Source organism: Schistocerca piceifrons, chromosome 2 (assembly GCF_021461385.2).
Source record: "Schistocerca piceifrons isolate TAMUIC-IGC-003096 chromosome 2, iqSchPice1.1, whole genome shotgun sequence".
Lineage (NCBI taxonomy): Eukaryota > Metazoa > Arthropoda > Insecta > Orthoptera > Acrididae > Schistocerca > Schistocerca piceifrons.
In genome coordinates this window covers 1059658814-1059676849 of record NC_060139.1, presented here as the reverse complement: position 1 = coordinate 1059676849, position 18036 = coordinate 1059658814, and the positions used below count along the sequence as shown (strand labels likewise).

The window sequence follows — 18036 nt, the reverse complement described above, 5'->3', positions numbered from 1 at the left end:
ACATATGTTGTATCAGAGGATGTGCAGCATAGCATTATCATTTTTCAACAATTCTATTTCATTTGTGCATGGTATCACAGAAGAATGACTGTTGATACTGCTGTTTGTGCCTGAATGCATGCAATGTGACAAAAAAAGTGAAGAACCCAGGTGGGATGGGGAAACAAAGTGAAACTTCACAGGGTGAGATGATATGTGACGTTATTTCGGTGATTACAAAATCGAGTCAAAGAATTTGGCAGTATGACATTGCTATCCTTCTGGCCTGAGTGCATGCCCTGATTTGTTTGGGAAGGGTGTTACACAGCCGCTGTATCCTCTCCTGAGGCAAGTTGGCCCACAACTGTTATAACTCGTCATTGGTACGCCAGATACTGGCACTGGGACAAAGTTAACAACCGAGTTGGTCCTCACACGTGTACTTCGTGAACAGATCTGATGAACTTTCTGGGCATAGGAGTACCTCAGCATAGTGCAGACAGTTTGTAGAGAAACGTGCCATGTGTTGACTGGTATTGTTCTGTGTAAGAATGGCACCACTGTACTGTCACATGAAAAGTAGCACATGAGGTCACAAAATGTCTGTGACATACTGCCAGAGTTTGTCAATCCCTACCAGCCGTGACCTGAAATCATACCAGGAGTGACACCACTGTGTCTGTCCAAAACATTGGAAGAGTGGCACCTCTCCCCAGGTCACCACCACATTCACCAGTGATGATTGTATGGGTTAGTGCAGAAACACAAAACCGTCACTGAACGCAATGCGACTCAGTTCGTCAGCAGTCCGTGCTTCCCAGTAATAGCACAGCTCCAAACGCAGCTGTTTTTGTTGAGGTGGTAATGGCAGCCTACATGTGGGATGTTAATTTCCTAGTCTGCATGCTGCTATTCTCTGATCAATTGTGCAGGTTGACACAGAATGTTGCAGGGAGTCCATTATCTGTTCTCGGGTGCCAGGCACATTACAATGTGCTAGGTGCACAATATGGCAATCCTTGTAGTGGTCGGGTACAGTTGACCGAAACCTTGGCGTCGAGTGTGCCAATGCTGAGCCCATGTGTCAGTGGCCCACGTACTCGTAGACATTCCTAATGTGGCTGCTTTGAGGTGGCATCTTAATCTTTCTGACACACTAATCTTTGGTGCCAGCAGGTGACACTAAATTGGCTGACCTGATGATAAGTTTTGCCCATGAAGGTAGTTTCCATTTGTGCCTGTAAGGTAGGGCCTTTTGGCCTCATTGACCACCTGAGGGGTTCGTGGAGTACTGCTCTCCTGCTTTTGGCTATACAATTTGTGGATCGTGACCCATTCCTGAGCACAGAGGAAAGGATTGCTTTTTGTGGCATGGAGCAGAAGGACTGAAAGTATGTAACCAAGTAGCCTCTGCTCTATTGGATGTGCCAGTCAAAATAAAAATACATTTATCATGTGCACACTAATAGCCTTCATGAAAGAAAGCAGAAAATTTAATATACTGGTGCATTATTTCCTTATTCATGGAAAGCATTTTAAAGTAACTGTTCAGTGAGTGATAGCATGTGAAACGGTATTTTTGTCAGTATCGGATACTTATAACGGAAGTCCTGTAGAGGTGGAAATAAGGAAACCCATAAATTGCAACCGGGAAATAAGGAAAGCAGCCACCTTACAAAATTACCACATAGGCAACTAACAAAAGTAAAAGTATTTTCTAAAACTTTGAGGCATTTTTATGTGCCAGAAGGGGGAGAAGTTTTATAGGGACGTTGTTGAAAGTGATAAATAGATTTCCATTTTAGTATTGTTGTAGTCAGTATTTTGTGCTGTAGTTCAATAGTGTTTGTTGTTATATTGCACTCCTAATTATCAAGCATTTGTGGAAAAATATGTCAATAAAGTGTTATACGGAAATATGTTATTGTATTTCTATGCAAAATAAAATAGCTTTCTTTGTAATTAAAAGAATTATTTAAAAAATCAATTTGAATGTGTTAACAAAACTTCTAATTTCCATCTTTGGATTTATCGACTTTTGAAAAAACTTGGAAACTTTGTCCCTCTACTCTGACCACAACAATACAAATAGATACACTGACTGATAAAAAAAGTGATGCACCAGTGAGACACGATCAGATATCTATGTAACTTTGTACATGCACACATCATCATTGTATACGTAAATTATTTGATTTAAATTCTCTGTGAGACATAGAATGCCCACCATAAGGCTTTAGAAGTGTTACATTTATCATTTTTATGAAAATTTTAGAAAAGTCAAATGCACAATCAGAATTTTGCCTACAAAAGCTGTACAAGTGTCAAATTATCTCATTTATGTAATTGGTATTTCAGTATGATATTTAAAAATTCGTATCCTCAAAAATTTACTTTTTTGTATTTATTAAGTTTTGAAAAAAAATGCTCCTTATATGTGATGCCTTCATGTTGCCTTTTTAAGTTGGTCCACAGCATATGCTTATTCTGATTTCAGGATGTATGATTATGACATTCTGTGCTTATGACTGAAAGCAGCCAACTTGTTTTAGTGCATAGGTGCTTGCTTTCTGTCTTTTGTTATTTTACTTTTTTATCCTTAGATTTTTTGTTTTCATTTTATATGAGGTTTTTATTTCTGTATTTGCTGAGAAGAAATTAATTACTTGCCCCTCCCATTTTGTAATTCTCTTCCATTGTATTTCCTCTGAGTACACCTTCCTCCTTCCACCTTTCAGCCTTCCTGTCTGTTACTGCATAAAGTCAAGTGCTGAAACGTCAGTCAGAAATGAGAGAGCAGAGAGGGCTGTGAAGAAGACATCAGCCAATTGCACGCTGACTGACACCTCTCTAGGACGACAATGCGATGGCAGCGACCTCTATGCAAAGAGGACTCAAAAAATCTCTTCAGTATATCCAATTCTTAAGTCGCTGGTCTTGATGCGCCTAACCTTGATGCTACTGTAGAAGTGGGCTGTGACCAGTCATCACAGCGCTTATGTCCTCTTCACATAGAGGATGCTGCTGTCGCGTTGTCATCCTAGTGAGGGTTTGGTCAGTGTGCAATTGATTGATGTCTTCTTCACATCCCTCTCTGCTCTCTTTTTTGTGACTGTCGTTCCACCACTTTACGCTGTAACAGACAGGAAGAGGGAAGGCTTAAAGGTGGAAGGAGGAAGGTATATTCAGAGGAAATACATTTGAAGTGAATAATACAAAACGGGAAGGGCAAGTAATTAGAGATGAGATGGGAGATATGATACTGTGAGAAGAACTTGGCAGAACACTCAAAGACCTAAGTTGAAATCTGGCATGTGGACTAGGTGACATTCTCCCAGAATTACTAACATCATTGGAATAATGTAAGACAAACCGAGCTGTTCTTCCTTGTGTGTGAGATATGAGATAGGCAAAATACCCTAAGAATTGAGTAATAATGTAAGATTGTAAATTTGTAAACACCACTCACAGATCAGGTCTTAGGCTTATTCTGACTGCGTGACTGCTGCCTATAAGGCAGTGTGAAGAGCGATCTATGATTGTCTGACATGTGATCCACATTTGTTCAATGCCTCCAGCCATTATTGCCACTAGGTACATCCTGATGATGTCGATGGTGCTTCTTTATTGAAGCAGCTCCTCCTTTGGCCTTATGAGGCTCAGTGGAATTTATTCTATACCCTTCTGCCTCAGGAAAAATCTGGAAAGATACTGGAAATTGAACCTGTGTCCTTCTGTGTGCTTCTGTTTGGCTGGGGAAGCAGTCAAATAATGTAATAATGTAGTAATTCTAATACCAAAGGAGTCAGGTAATGACAGATGTGAAAACTGCCAATGTGTCAGTTTAATTGTAATAAAAAGGAACAGTTTAATAATTCATTGTTGCAAAATATTGGCAGGAATTATTTACAAAGAAATGGACAAAGTTTGTGACCACAGGGATCATCAGTTTGGGACCCAGAGAAATGTGGTAACACACCAGGAAATAGTGATTCTATGAATTATTTCAGAAGTTGGCTTGAAGAAAGGCAAACTTATGTTTATAGACTTAAGAGAAAGTTTTGACAATGTTGACTGGAATACACTATTTTCAAGGTGGCAGGGATTGTTATGTACAACTTGTACAGATACCAGTCTACAGTTAGAAGAGTCAAAGAACATGGTTGGGAAGCATTGGTTGAGACAGAGTTGTCGCACATCTATCTGATGTCATTCAGTCTACACATTTAGCAAGTTGTAAAGCATATGAAAGAGAAATTTGGAAAGAGAATGAAAGTTCAGAAAAAGAGCTATAGAAAAAGTTCAGTTTATATAAATTATTTGTTGTGAATAGTTAACTTTCATTTATATTTGACATAAGTGAAATACATAAACTTTGTGTTATCTTTTTAAAATACCAAAACTCTGACTCTCAGATCAGGTATATTACAACCTCACCCACCCTGCCAGTCAAGTATACTACAGGAAGACAACACCTAGTGAAACCAAACATGAATTGTGTGGCATTTCAAAACAAATGCATTATGACCAAATAAAATATAGCAGCTAATAGTATTGCATGGCACAACAGGGAGCACTAAGTAACGTGCCACAATTCCTCTGTATTCTCTATCCTATTGAAAATAACAAATATCTTCTTACAGTTTCAATTATCATAAACAATATATATATAAACAGTGATAGTGATATCTTAGAATATTTTACTCTTTTGTGTTGTGTGTGACATCCTACTGCATTTCTTCCTATTCCAGCTCCTCTTCTGCCCTTTTGTCATGCTAATTCTTCTCTGATTAGATAACTGGTTGTAAAAACCTGGCACTGGTCTAAACTATTGATGTTATTAGAGTTTTTCCTCTTTTGGTAAATTATCAAGCCATTGTTGAACTTCATAATACTGGATTATTCAAGTGTACTCAGAAAATTCAAATCTATTCAGATTCATTCAAATTTTGATGGACTGTTTGGTTCATTGCTTGTAATGAATACCAGAATCGTTCCCTTGAAATTCTGTGTCCAGTTCCTTAGCCTGTCTTCCTCCAGCTAAGAGCTTACTTAAGCTCACAATATGTTAAGTTTAGCCTTTGATTTCCTTGTAATATCTCAACTCACTTACATAAGGTCTGACTTGCATAAACTGTATTTGGTTATTAAAATGAAACAGTCTGTTCATGTATCCCCTGATGTTCTACCCATACATGCTATCATAAAAATATTGTATTATTATTTTATCTAACATCAGTGCTCAGTATATAGCTCACCTTGTCAGGCATGACTAAGGGGAAAAGGTCTGATGTTAATGTTGGCATTCAGCACTGGTACAAATGGATAGTGGATTTGACTGCTAAAGTCAGAATGCAGTTAAAGGGTTGACTATAATGTGGACTTTGAATTTTTAGGTTCTGGTTCTGAAATCAAACAGATAATTTTACACTGAGACAAAATAATGCTTGTTTAAACAGAAAGAAGATAAATTTTTAAATGACTGAACAGAAGGCACACCCTCACCCTTGTGCTTTCCTTTTATTTCATATAGTTTTCCTTTGTATGTGCCTCTAAGTGTACAGAAACTGATGTGGTTTTATAGTAGCATTTTACTGTAAGCCCTTTTGTTCTCCATGTATACAGTATGAATGTATCTGTTCTTTTTTCAGTAAAGGAAGAAGTTCTGATTACCACATCCCTGGTTCCAGTTTTACCCACACACATCATAAATGGTAAAATACTTTGTATTTATAGAATGATTACTCATTAATATAAGGTTGCATTCATGCAGAATAATTAAGTGTAACCTCTAGTAAGTAGCTTTACCAGCCGTTGCTGTATAGAAAAGTTGTTTGCATTGTCATGTGTACTGCAGTGCAGTTCTAGTCTGTGATTTCTGCAGTAGATGAGTTGCTTTTCTTATTAATTCTTTGTTACCATCAACACATTTTCTCTGCGCCCTCAACCTTAATAATGCTTTTTTCCCCTTCACGTCTGCTTATTTAGTATGAATGTGGAGCTACCCATCCTTTCATCAGTATATAAACACGGTTAAGAATGGTAGCCATTGTTAGTGACCTCATTTGTCTCGGATTCTTCAGTGCAGTTCTTGACTTCTCTCAGATTAGTCAGCTGTACTTGCAGTTCTAGGCATTTTTTTTTAAATTTTTTTATTTTGCAAAAGTGGTAACTGTATTCAGGAACTAGGACCTGTGTTGCCCCGTCCACAAGATTTAGGTTGCTATTGAGACTTGCAGCATTGGTGATGACCCATTTGGAATGGTGGCTGTGATAACGTGAAACTTACCTGGATATCTACTGACACTCATTTTTAGCCTTTGTTGTATTCTACGAGATTAATCTTTGGTACTGACAGCTCAGTAGTGTCATTTCATTGCCTAGTGACAGCAGGAGCCAGCCAGAAATGAGAGGTGCTCAAGCAGGCAGCATGAGCTATGTTGGCTTCTTGTGAAACAAACGCATGCACTCGTGTTAAACGTGGTTACTGTGTTTCTTGTGTGTAACTGATGTCATTGTTTCACTTTGTTTAAATAGAAATCTGTGTGTTACTTTATTCCATGTTTGATGTTTTTAGTATTTTTTCACTACTATTTCATCTCAAACTGTGACGATGTGCAATTGGTGCAAGCATGTGAAGTGAAATGGTGGAAGAAAAGTGTGCTACAGAGCCTAGACAGTGAATTTCTGTGTTTGGTGTGGGAGTACTTGAATGAAAAGAAGGATGGAGAGCTTATTATTTCCTGTTGCTCATGTCAAAGAAGAATGGAGAGCTTCATTTGCTGTTGCTCAGCTGGTAAAGAGGACTGCAACATTTTTGAAAACCATCAAAAACACTATTATAACAGTAGGAAGAGAACAGATCAGTATAGATTGATGAGACAGTCACAGCTAAGCTGCAGACACCTGGAAAAAATGAGGCTGAGAAGCAGCACATGGTAGCCTTGGAATATTTCCAAGAAGACACCATTTATCATCGTACATATATGTAGCTATTATACGAGAAAGGAATATCTGGCACTTTTGAAACTTTTTGTATTGATACAGAAAGATGATCATTTTGAAGACAGAAATGGGACAGTGATATTTCAAAGAATGTCAAAGAAAGTGAGTCATGATCAGATGCCGACAGTGATATGAGTGCAATTTTACCTTGAAGTACAACACATTCAAGAATTTAAAAGGAGAGGGTGTTGCTGACAGATCATGACACTAGATGTACTTTTTGTCAGATTAATATACTAATACATTCATTTGTTGATAGTTAATAGTGAAAATGTTTAACAATGCAAACAAAGACTGCTGAAGTCTGCAATATTACAAACGTAGTTGCTTGTCATTTGAGAAGTGGCAGCAAATGACTTTAACGGTATTTTAGCATACTACATATTGAATAGTTCCTTGCACCTTTTCAATTTTATTTGTTAGAACTAGTAAATGCCAGTAAATTGATGCATACAGATAGAATCTGTGTGTTGTTGCATATTTCGCTATTGCTGCCAGGTGACACGAGCCATAAAGACTGACATGTCTACACCACATCTGGTAACGTTGGTACTTGGTCGACCAACCTGTCTATAACAATAATTTGTCTCACAGATTATATTCTGATTTGGATAATGGTAGTACACAGTGTACTTCCACCAAGAGGTAAATAGATCTGCATTCAGATCATGCAAGGGGCCTTTGTACATATCACAGAAATTGTGAATAATGTATGCAGGAAAGAATAACAACAAAACTCAATAAACAATGAAGTTCATATACGTGTAACGTCCTTGGTTGAACATAAATAATTTAGGGAATAAAGGCAATAACTCACCGAATACCAAATAGTTGAGGCACTGATATATCGAAAAAGTGTGTGCCCCCCTCCCCACACTCCCCCTCCCTGCCACACACACACATGCACACACACAAAGGGAGATTCATCTTTTATCCTTCAATTATTAAATTCATGTGCAGGCAGGATAGAGGAGATTCCCCCTTACTGTTCACAATATTTATTTTAACTTTGTGACTTTCTGTTCAGGGGTGCCCATACCCTGTGGCAGGAGATCCTCCCCTCCCCCCCCTTCCCCCCCCCCCTCCTACCACCACCACCACCACAGAAATGAAAAAATATTGTGTAATTATATGTTTTTCTTTCAAGAAAATGGTTTAAAAGTTGATATTATGCAGATTTTTAACAGGGTTTGGAATTAAACTTTTTATGGCTATTTCCAAGTAGCCAGTCACCTTCCAAAATATGAAACATATACCATACCACCAGGTCTAACCCCGCCCCCAGCTTAACCGCAACCCCCCCTCCCCGCCCCGCCCCGCCCTTCCAAAATATTGTATGGGCACCCATGTTTCTGTTATCTGCATTGTACTCTTATTCGCTGAGTTTGTAAGCAACAATTTGTCAGTAGCAAATCATCAAGTAAATCTCCATTTAATGTGCAGAATGTAAGTAACATATACCACTAGAAGAGGTAGTAACTGTACTCTTCAGTTTTCTGTACTGTTTTCTTTGACATAAAGTAACTAATTTTTCTGTTAGCTAGTGGCCTATGCGAACACGATTAATTGATTTCTTTGTTACGATGTTTCTTTCTTACTAAGTGTATTGTTTTCCTTTGCCATATGTTGCATTAATTTGACTCTGTCTTCAGTATTTTGGTATAGATGATTGTTATGTGTTTGTAAATAGTCATAAAATTTGTGCAGTTTCAGAAAGTAATATTTAAAGGAAAGTAGGTAGACAAAATCATCAGTTTTGAGGTTAACCATGTGGAAATGTGGAATTTTGTAAACTTTCGTAGCTAGAGTCAGTTTATATGTCATTCCTAATTGCAGTGTGTGTTTAGTGCAAAAAGATGCACCAGTATTTTGGCCACTGGTGAAAGTGGTGTTTATCAGGGTGTGTGATACTACTGATGCAACGTCAATTTAAGTCTGGTAGCATCTTATATTGGCCCAAGTTGACAAATCAGAAGAGTTGGTTTCGGGATGTGGTGCTACTCCCTCAGTGTCTGTTGTGGCATTTAGAATCTGTCAGCATATTGTGTTCCTTCTGTAGGTGTCTGGGATGATGGAATACCCTTGCAAGCACATTATACCTGTGTGCCAGCTATGTTGATAGCCAACATGATCACTTGTGGTTAAGGTTACCAGCTTCAGTTTAGTGGCCTGCTTTCTTTATCTTGATCAGTGTCAACCTTTTGGGTGTTAGTGGCTGTCAAGCTAGTGTGCCAGACATTTCAAGCTGTATATGTTAGCCACATTCAGTTTGCTCCTCATCCACAACTGATGTGTGATGCTGTCAGTATTTATGTACCTTCTGTGCACTTTATCTGCATTTTTTCTATTCGTCAGGATGATTATAATTGTATTATTGTTCCATTACTTTGTTTTAATGTCCACTATGTGAATAATTTTCCCAATAGGTCTGTGACTGCCTGCACAACTGGTGGAAGTGGTGTGTGTGGTTGTTCCACCTTATTGTCCCTGTATCATATGTCTCTTTTTGGATACACTTCTCTCTCTCTCCTTTTTTCCCCAGTGTCCTTTAGCTCTGAAGGTGGTACACAGCTTCTGCAATTTTGACTTTATTACGGGTTCCATCCCAGACTTGGTATGCGTCTTGTGGTCAGCATACGTAATAGAAAATTTCCCTGTTGTTGGGGCGGTGGGTCACTGCAAGCAGAGGACTGTAAGAGCTGGTGGTCTTCCTGTGGACTGTGCGCCCAAGTGTACCATCTACTGCTGACTGTACACTTCCTCATCTATCAACAGCAATTCACAAAGCTAGGCGATTTGCAACATTTCAGAATGATTATTGGAGGCCCATTCATAAAGTAAACAGCTGTTCATGGTAAAATTTTTGAAACAAGCAACAGAATTATCATAATATTTGCACTTAAAATGGAATTTATTTTTTCACTTATATACCGATGGTGCCTCTCGGATACATTTTTCAGAGGCAGGTAGATGTCCATGTCCTGCGGGTGTGGTCAGATCTCTGTCTTTGGTTACAAGAAGCAATGCTGTGTTGGGGCACCCAAACAAAGAATCTGTGTAGTGCTTGGGCAGGGCTGATGAAATGCCATACCTTGTGCAGCTTGAACTGGTTTAGCAGAAGTGGAGGCTGCTAGCAGCCAAAGTTTCATGGCTTCACTTACGCTGCAGTCAGCAACCCATTTACGCTGCAGTCAGCAACCCATACACTGGAGATGGTGCACTAGCGGTGGTTAGTGGTGGCAACACAGAGGTTGCTGGGCATACAGTAGATCTGGTAGCTCAATTGGATGATATGTGACAGCTGTCCAGGTACCTTGCCCACCAACTTGATTCCCTGGTGGTTGGCTGGGCACCTGTTAATAGGCCCTCAGTGACAATTGTTTGGCTGTTGCTGGCTGTAGCATTGCCTGGTCATGTTGACGCAATGCTGACTCCACATCTTGCCTGTTGATTTGTAGTAAGGTCGACATAATACAGACCATAGTCAGTAATCTGATGAAGTCATCAGCTGTGAAGTAATTCTTGCAATAGTGCCAAAAGTGTGTCATATTGTGGCATAATAAAACAATTCTGTGGTCTAATTGCTTATGCAGTAGGCACAAGGAAAAGCACAATTAGTCAGCCAACAGATCCAGAGTTGATGTAGAATTTAGTATACCTTTTATTTATCATTGTCTGTTAAAGCACACAAAGTTAAATAGCCAAAAATAAGATGAATTGATTCATGGACTGCATAGGCAACATTAGCAAATGTGGCACAACGGACCTGGAGACATCAGAATATTTCAGACGGATTATGTTATGGTGAAACAGATTTAGAAATCAGATTTTAAACTGTAAAACATTTACAGTGTCAGACGTGAACTCTGCCCGTAGTTCATGAATTATGAACTGCAGATTAGAATTGAAGAAATTGCAGAAAGGTGGGAAATTAAGAAGGTGCAGCATCATTCATTAATTTAAAGGAACCACTGGTTGTTCAGAGAGACCACTAGACAACAGTGGATTGAAATAGAGGGATGGGATGCAAAAGGAGGCCAATGGGAAAAATTGTAGAAGTGTATGTGACTATGGGAAAGATGGATACTGCCTCTGAAATCTGAGGAGGTACTGGGAATCAAACCCAGGTCCTTCCGCACTGAAAGCAGTGAAGCTAACAGTTTGGCTGCACACTGTGTTTCTTAGTGATAAAGATAGTCTTTGGTATCCTGGTGCCACATCAAGCATATGAAATAGGTAATTTATTCAGTCTAGCACTCAGTATATACTTATAATAAACTTGTGCAATTATGTTAATATTTCATAAAACTATCATACACCAATGTCACAGGTGTTAAAACATGAAACTGAAAAGAGTTAATTACAATTCCTAAGCAGCATGCATAAATATTGTTACTAAAGCCTATCTTGTTTTACATACTAACAGAATATTATACAGTGCCTATGTACAAACATGTGATAAAGTGTCAGAGAGATGAGTGAGGAGTGTAAAGTGAGCGATTTGATGCTTGGTTTGCAGACATTCAAAAATCTACAAATGTAATGTGCCAATAAAATGGATGGGGATGTTAATAATGTGCCAGAGATTCATAGGCAGAGCTTACTGAACAGCAGTGGATTAAATGTTAAAATGTCAGTTTGACAATATTTTTTGACAGAATTTTTTTAGCTTTTAATTGATGGAAGAAAAATGCACACTTTTACTTGCATTTTCAAATAAAATAATTTGTTTTGTTAGGCAGTAAGACAGAATTATTCCTAGATTTCTGGAAAGCATTTGGCACAGTGCCCCACTACAGATTGTTAACAAAGGTAGAAACATATGGAATAGGTTCCCAGATAAATGAGTGGCTCAAAGTAATAAACCCAGTACATTGTTCTAGACGATGAGTGTTCATCAGAGACAATGCTGTAGTCAGGAGTGCTCCAGGAAAGTCTGAGAGAACTGCCTTTATTTTCTATGTACATAAATGATCTGACAGACAGGGTGAGCTGCAACCTGTGGCTGTTTGCTGATGTTGTGGTTCATGGGAAGGTGTTGAAGTTGAGCAACTGGAGGAGGATACTAGAGGACTTGGACAAAATTTCTGATTGGTGTGATGAATGGCAGCTAGCTCTAAATTTAGAAAAATTAATTGGAAAAACAATCCTAGAATGTTTGAATACAGCATTGGTAGTGTGCTGCTTGACATAGTCGTGTCAATTAAATATCTATCTATAATGATGCCAAGTGATACAAAATGAAATGAGCATGTAAAGACAGCATTAGGGAAGATGAGTGGCCGACTTTGGTTTAATCGAAGAATTTTAGGGAAATGTGGGTCTTCTGCAAAGGAGACCCTGTATAAATACTAGTGCAAGTCATTCTAGAGAAATGCTCAAGTGTTTCGGATCACCACCAGCTCAGATTAAAGGAAGACGTCGAAGCAATTCAGAGTCAGGCTGCTAGATTTGTTACTAGTAGGCTTGATTAACATGCGAGTATTACACAGATGTTTCATGAACTCATATGGGGATCCTTGGAGGAAAGATGATGATCTTTTCATGACCACAAAGATAAGATCAGAGAAATTAGAGTTTTGTGGAGGCATATAGACACTCATTTTTCTCTTTCTTTGTTTGCCACAGGAACAAAAGAGGAAATGGCTAGTAGTGATACACGGTATCCTCTGTCATGCAGCATACACTGGCTTCCAGAGTAAATGTGTAAAAGTGGATGGATGAAACATTGAACAATCTTTTGACTGCTGTTTCCTAATGCCAACATCATTGTTCATGATTTTGTAATTTGTGTGCATAGGCATTGTTTAAATTCTTCAGTCTGCCAGCTATAGAATGGGAGAGCAATCAGAAATGGTGCCAGAGACAGGAATTCATACGACATTATTCCGAATGTCTTGTCTGAAAATTTTTGAGTAGTATTGTGAAAAGGGTAGTTGCTACTCACCATATAGTGGAGATGCTGAGTTGCAGATAGGCACAATGAAAAGACTGTCACAAAATGAGCTTTCAGCCAACAAGGCCTTTGTCAAAAATAGACAACACACACACACACACACACACACACACACACACACACACACACACAAAACTTATACGCACATGACCACAGTCTCTGGCAGCTGAAACCAAACTATGAGCTGCAGCGCGTGATGGGAAAGGTGGGGGATAAGGTCAAGGCAGGGGCAGGGAGAGGGAGAGATAGCAGCTTAGAGGCGGGGGACAGTAAAATGCTGCTAGTGGGAGCATTTAGGAATGAGGTGGAGACAGGATAGGCCAACTAGGTGCAGGCGGGGGGTTAGATGGAGGGTGTGGGAGAGAGGAGGAGTGGTAGCGGAAGAGGAGGGAAGAGAAAGACTGTGTGCATGGGGGGAACAGAGGGCTGTGTAGTGCTGAAATGGGAATAGGAAAGGGGATAGATGAGTAAGAACAATGGCTAACAAAGTTTGAGGACAGGAAGGTTACAGGAACATAGGATATATGATATATCACAGGGAGAGTTACCCCCACCCCCCTCCTTCAGTGCACTTCAGAAAAGCTGATGTTGGTGGGAAGGATCTGGATGTCATAGGGCACTGTTGTAGACCTTATAGCGAGAAACAGACCTGAACTTTTTGAATCAATTAACATAGAGGAGGGCTTTGGTGATCATAATCTGTGATATTATCAATGACTATGGTCATTATAATGGCTATTAGGAAGGGTAGACAAATATTTTTGGCTGCACAGGGTGCCTCGGCGGTCTGAGGCACCTTGCGACAGTTTGCGCAACTCCCCCCCATCGAAGGTTAGGGTCCTCCCTCGAGCATGGGTGTGGGTGTTGTCCTTAGTGTGAGTTGGCTTAACTTATATTGAGTAGTGTGTAAGCCTAGGGACTGATAACCTCAGCAGTTTGGTCCCATAAGAACTTACTACAAATTTCAAAATTTTTTTCAAAAATATTTTTGCTTAATAGCAGTGATAGAATACAAGTTGGAGATTATTTAAGTATTCGTCATCAAATATTCGGTGCTAAGGATGAATCTGGGGAGTACAAATGGATAAAATTCAAAAGCATAGTTCAGTACACGATAAACAAGTGTGCTCCAGACAAGACCCATTGTCATTAAATAAAAAGGTTCAAAGTCAAAACCTATCTGACAAACTAAAACTGAACAAAGTGAAAATGAGCACAAGGAGAGCAATTAGAGAAATGTTCAGTGACTTTGGAACTAAATCTTACTAACTGATCTAACTACAAACTCTAAGAGTTTCGGTCTTACTTAAAACCGGTAAATGAATCAAAGTGATCTCTTCAGTCACTCCATACCAAAACGGAAGATGACAAAGAGAAGACTGAAGTATTGAATTTGGTCTTCCAAAACCGTTTCACTTTGGAATAACATAATATAGTCACTCGTGTCAATCATTGGTCGATGGCATACCTGTGAGATTCTACAGAGAGTCTGCGGAAGAACTTGTTTTCCTTCTGGCAGCAGTTTATCGAAGGACACTGGAGCAATCGAGGGTACCTAGTGACAGGAAACAGGTACAGGTCATTCTCATTTTTTGAGAGGAATTGTAGGACCGATGCAGATAATTATAGGCAACTATCACTGACATCAGTCATTTGTAGAATTCTGGAACATGTTTTATGTTCCTGCTTTATGATGTTTTTGAGGAACAAAAATCTTCTCTATAAAAATCAACATGGATTCATCAAACAGAAATATTGCAAAACTCAGCTTCTTTTGTTCCTCCATGAGGTCCACTGGGTTTTAGACATCAGCATTCACACTGATGCGTTCCTTGACTTCAGGAAGGCATTTGATATAGTCCTGTACTGTCATTTAGTGAAAATAATACCAGCTTACTGAGTACTGGATCAGATTTTGGACTGTATTCAACATATCCTTACAGATGGAATGCCTTGATTAGAAGACATTGCCTGATGGCATACTTTGTGACCTGTTGTAAGGCATTCAACTGTGTTGATCATAAGATACTTGTAGAGGAAACATAACGCTATGGAACCTGAGGGCAAAAGTTATCTGGGTAAAATCCTGTCTACAGGACAGACAAGAGAGAGTGTTAGATAGAAGGAATATGCAGCTAGGCACTATAGATTCTGCTTGGGAAATAGTATTTGTGAGGTCCCACAAGGTTTTGCCCTTAGTCTCTGCTATTTCTTATATACAATAGTGACATATCTCTGTCGTCCAATAAAGCAAGTGGCTTCACAATGTTTGGAGATTATGCAAGCGTTGTTATAGACAATGAAACACCCACTGACTTAGAGTTTAATGTCAACCAGTTACTTGCAGATGTTCTGAACTGGTTCACAATATACCCTCTAGCAGTAAACCTCAACAAAACAAATTACATTCAATTCCATTTTGATCCCAGTCTACAGAGGTTGTTATTACATATAAGAGCCAACAGATACAGAGGCTGTAATGTTTGAAATTCACAGTGTCCATGGGCATAACTGGCTTAACAGACACCACATCCTCCAAATCCGTAACAATGCTCAGCAACATTTGCCACCAGTTTTTTTTTTTTTTTTTCCCAAAATTGGAGACATCAGTGTCTCAAAATATTTGTATTTTGGCTACTTTCATTCGCTGTTATGTTAAGGAATCTTCTTCTGGGGCAGTTTTCTGTTACTAAAATAGGTCTTTACTATTTAAAAAAAGATCGCCAGAGTTGTGTGTAGATTGCTTCCAACAACCACATCATATTCTTAGTTATTTATGTCATTATTCATTCACACATGATCTGACAGTGACATAGGATTTGTAATCGCAAGGCAATGAAAATAAATAGCTCAATAGCTGTTTAAGCAATTCTAAACATGTTATCAAAAGGAAAGTTTCTACTCACTATATAGTGGAGATGCTGAGTCGCAGATGGCCGAAAGCTTATATTGTGTCAGTCTTTTTGTTGTGCCTATCTGTGACTCAGCACCTCCCTATATCGTGAGTAGCAACTTTCCTTTTCTTAATATTGTTACATTCTATGCTGGATTTTTCATTGTTTGATTTTTGTTTAAGCAATTTAGGATATTAAGTACTACCTCAAAATATCTCATTTTGATTGCAACATTCATGCTTGACAATCCCCCAATGGGCTCACCACTGTTTGGTGGGTTCGTCCTTGGCTTCCATGGGGCCCCAGCCTTTGTGGCATTTTTTCCCTTCTGTGCTGCATGTCTATCCTCTTGATATTCTTTTTCCTCTCCCTTGGGGAACACGTCTAGGTTGTTATTGGGAATGTTCTGCATTGTCTGTCGCTGACGTGAGAACATTCTCACCTTTCTTTTTTGCTCCCTCCCTTTTCTTCATTTCTCTTCTCCTCTTGTTCCTCCACTTTGATGTTTGAGGTTCCTCTTTTTCTTCTTCCTCCGTGTGCGCCCACGTATTTGACACATAACAGGTGACTGGGTAACACACAATTCCCAGCCTGGATCGACAGGTAGGGTTCACACGTACCACTTGGTATAGGCCAGGCCCAGGGAGGGGTGACTGCCTGAGCTGCAACCTTCCCAAATTGCCGATTGGTCCCTCTGTCAGATGTTTGGGAGGTGTGACCGGAGGTGTGAACAATCACCTAAGGCGGGTGCGCCCCCATGTTGAAGGGAGGCCCCAATTGGAAGGAGCATGCTCTCGGAGATGCTGGCAATCATGGGGGATTTTCTTGCAATGAGTCAATCATCTTCCCAATCAACGTCTACGAAACATAAACGTAATGAGGCTAGTGATTCGAAGACCCTTCCTGCTGCACCACAGTTCCTCATGGTCTCATGTACTGAAGATGGTCAGTTCTTCGCCACAGTAAATTTGTTTATTATTCAGAAAGATGCTGATGCAATTGCTGGCCCTGTGAAATCCTGCTCTTGTTTATGGAATGACACTTTCCTTTTGGATACTGCTTCTGATTCTCAAGCACAACAACTGCTTGCTGCCACACTTCTTAACGGGTACCCTGTTCGTGTCATGGGCCATAGAACTCTGAATTCTTCCCGTGGTGTAATTGACACTAGGCTGCTCGGTGGTCTAACCGAGGCAGAAATTCAATCTTACCTCTTTGATCAGGGTGTCATTGCCACCCATTGTGTAATGAAACAGGTAGATTCCTCCTTAATGCCCACCCGCACTCTTTTCCTCACCTTTGATAGAGTGGTGCTGTCATCCAAGATTAAAGCAGGCTATGAAATTATCACAGTTCGGCTGTACATTCCAAACACAATGCACTGCTACCAGTGTCATCATTTCAACCACACTAGAACATCTTGTTGACATCCTGCCAAATGTGTAATCTGTGGTAGGGATGCGCACGAGGGTGATTGTCTGCCTACTTCTCCCCGCTGTATCAACTGCAATGGCGGCCATGCTGCCTCCTCTCGGGATTGTCCCGTGTATCTTGATTAGCGTGCAGCCCATGAGGTTCGCTCCATGAGGGACATGGCCACGCAGACATGTGACCTCAAGTTCAGCTCTGAGGTTGTGAAATTGCCCAGTGTCAAGGTAGAATCACCATCCCCCTGTCCCACTGTGCAACAAACCGTCAAACTCTTGCCTCAAGGGGCGGAGCCATCAGCTACACAACAAGTAGGCAGGAAAGGACAGGAGGAGTACTCCCATGAAGACTTACTCCATCCCTCTAGCCAAACAACACCGTAGTCTTCCTCTAACTGGAAAGGCTCGAAGAACTCCACCAAAGGCAAACAGTCTTTACCTTTGCTAACTCAAAAATCCTGTTCGAAGGTGTCGCCACATGGTACCTTAGCCCAGCCGGCTTCTGTCTCGCCGATGGACACCACCAATTGTTTTTCAGTGCTGGACTCCACGGACTGACCGCACAAGTAAGCCAGTGCTTCTGTGGACCCCATGGAGCAGGATCCTCCTGCTTCTGTGCCCCGTAGTAATGACTCTACACTGGCTGTCATTCGGCGGCTGCCGAGTTGACACCCCTACATCTCTTCCTCCTCATGACTGTCCTCCGGTGGAACGTTCGCGGCCTTCAGTCCCACAAAGAGGATTTACAGCTGCTTTTAGCATTGCAGCATCCCCT

At 40.1% G+C, this 18036-nt stretch overlaps 1 protein-coding gene across 1 annotated transcript in view; it reads left to right on the top strand.

The window, feature by feature from the left end:
• LOC124776118 (zinc finger protein 100-like) overlaps nt 1–18036 on the top strand; it is a 193263-nt gene that overhangs the window by 39672 nt on the left and 135555 nt on the right. The window contains exon 4 of the mRNA XM_047250959.1: nt 5631–5693. Within this exon, the coding sequence (XP_047106915.1) occupies nt 5631–5693 (63 nt within the window). The remainder of the gene's footprint in view (nt 1–5630; nt 5694–18036) is intronic.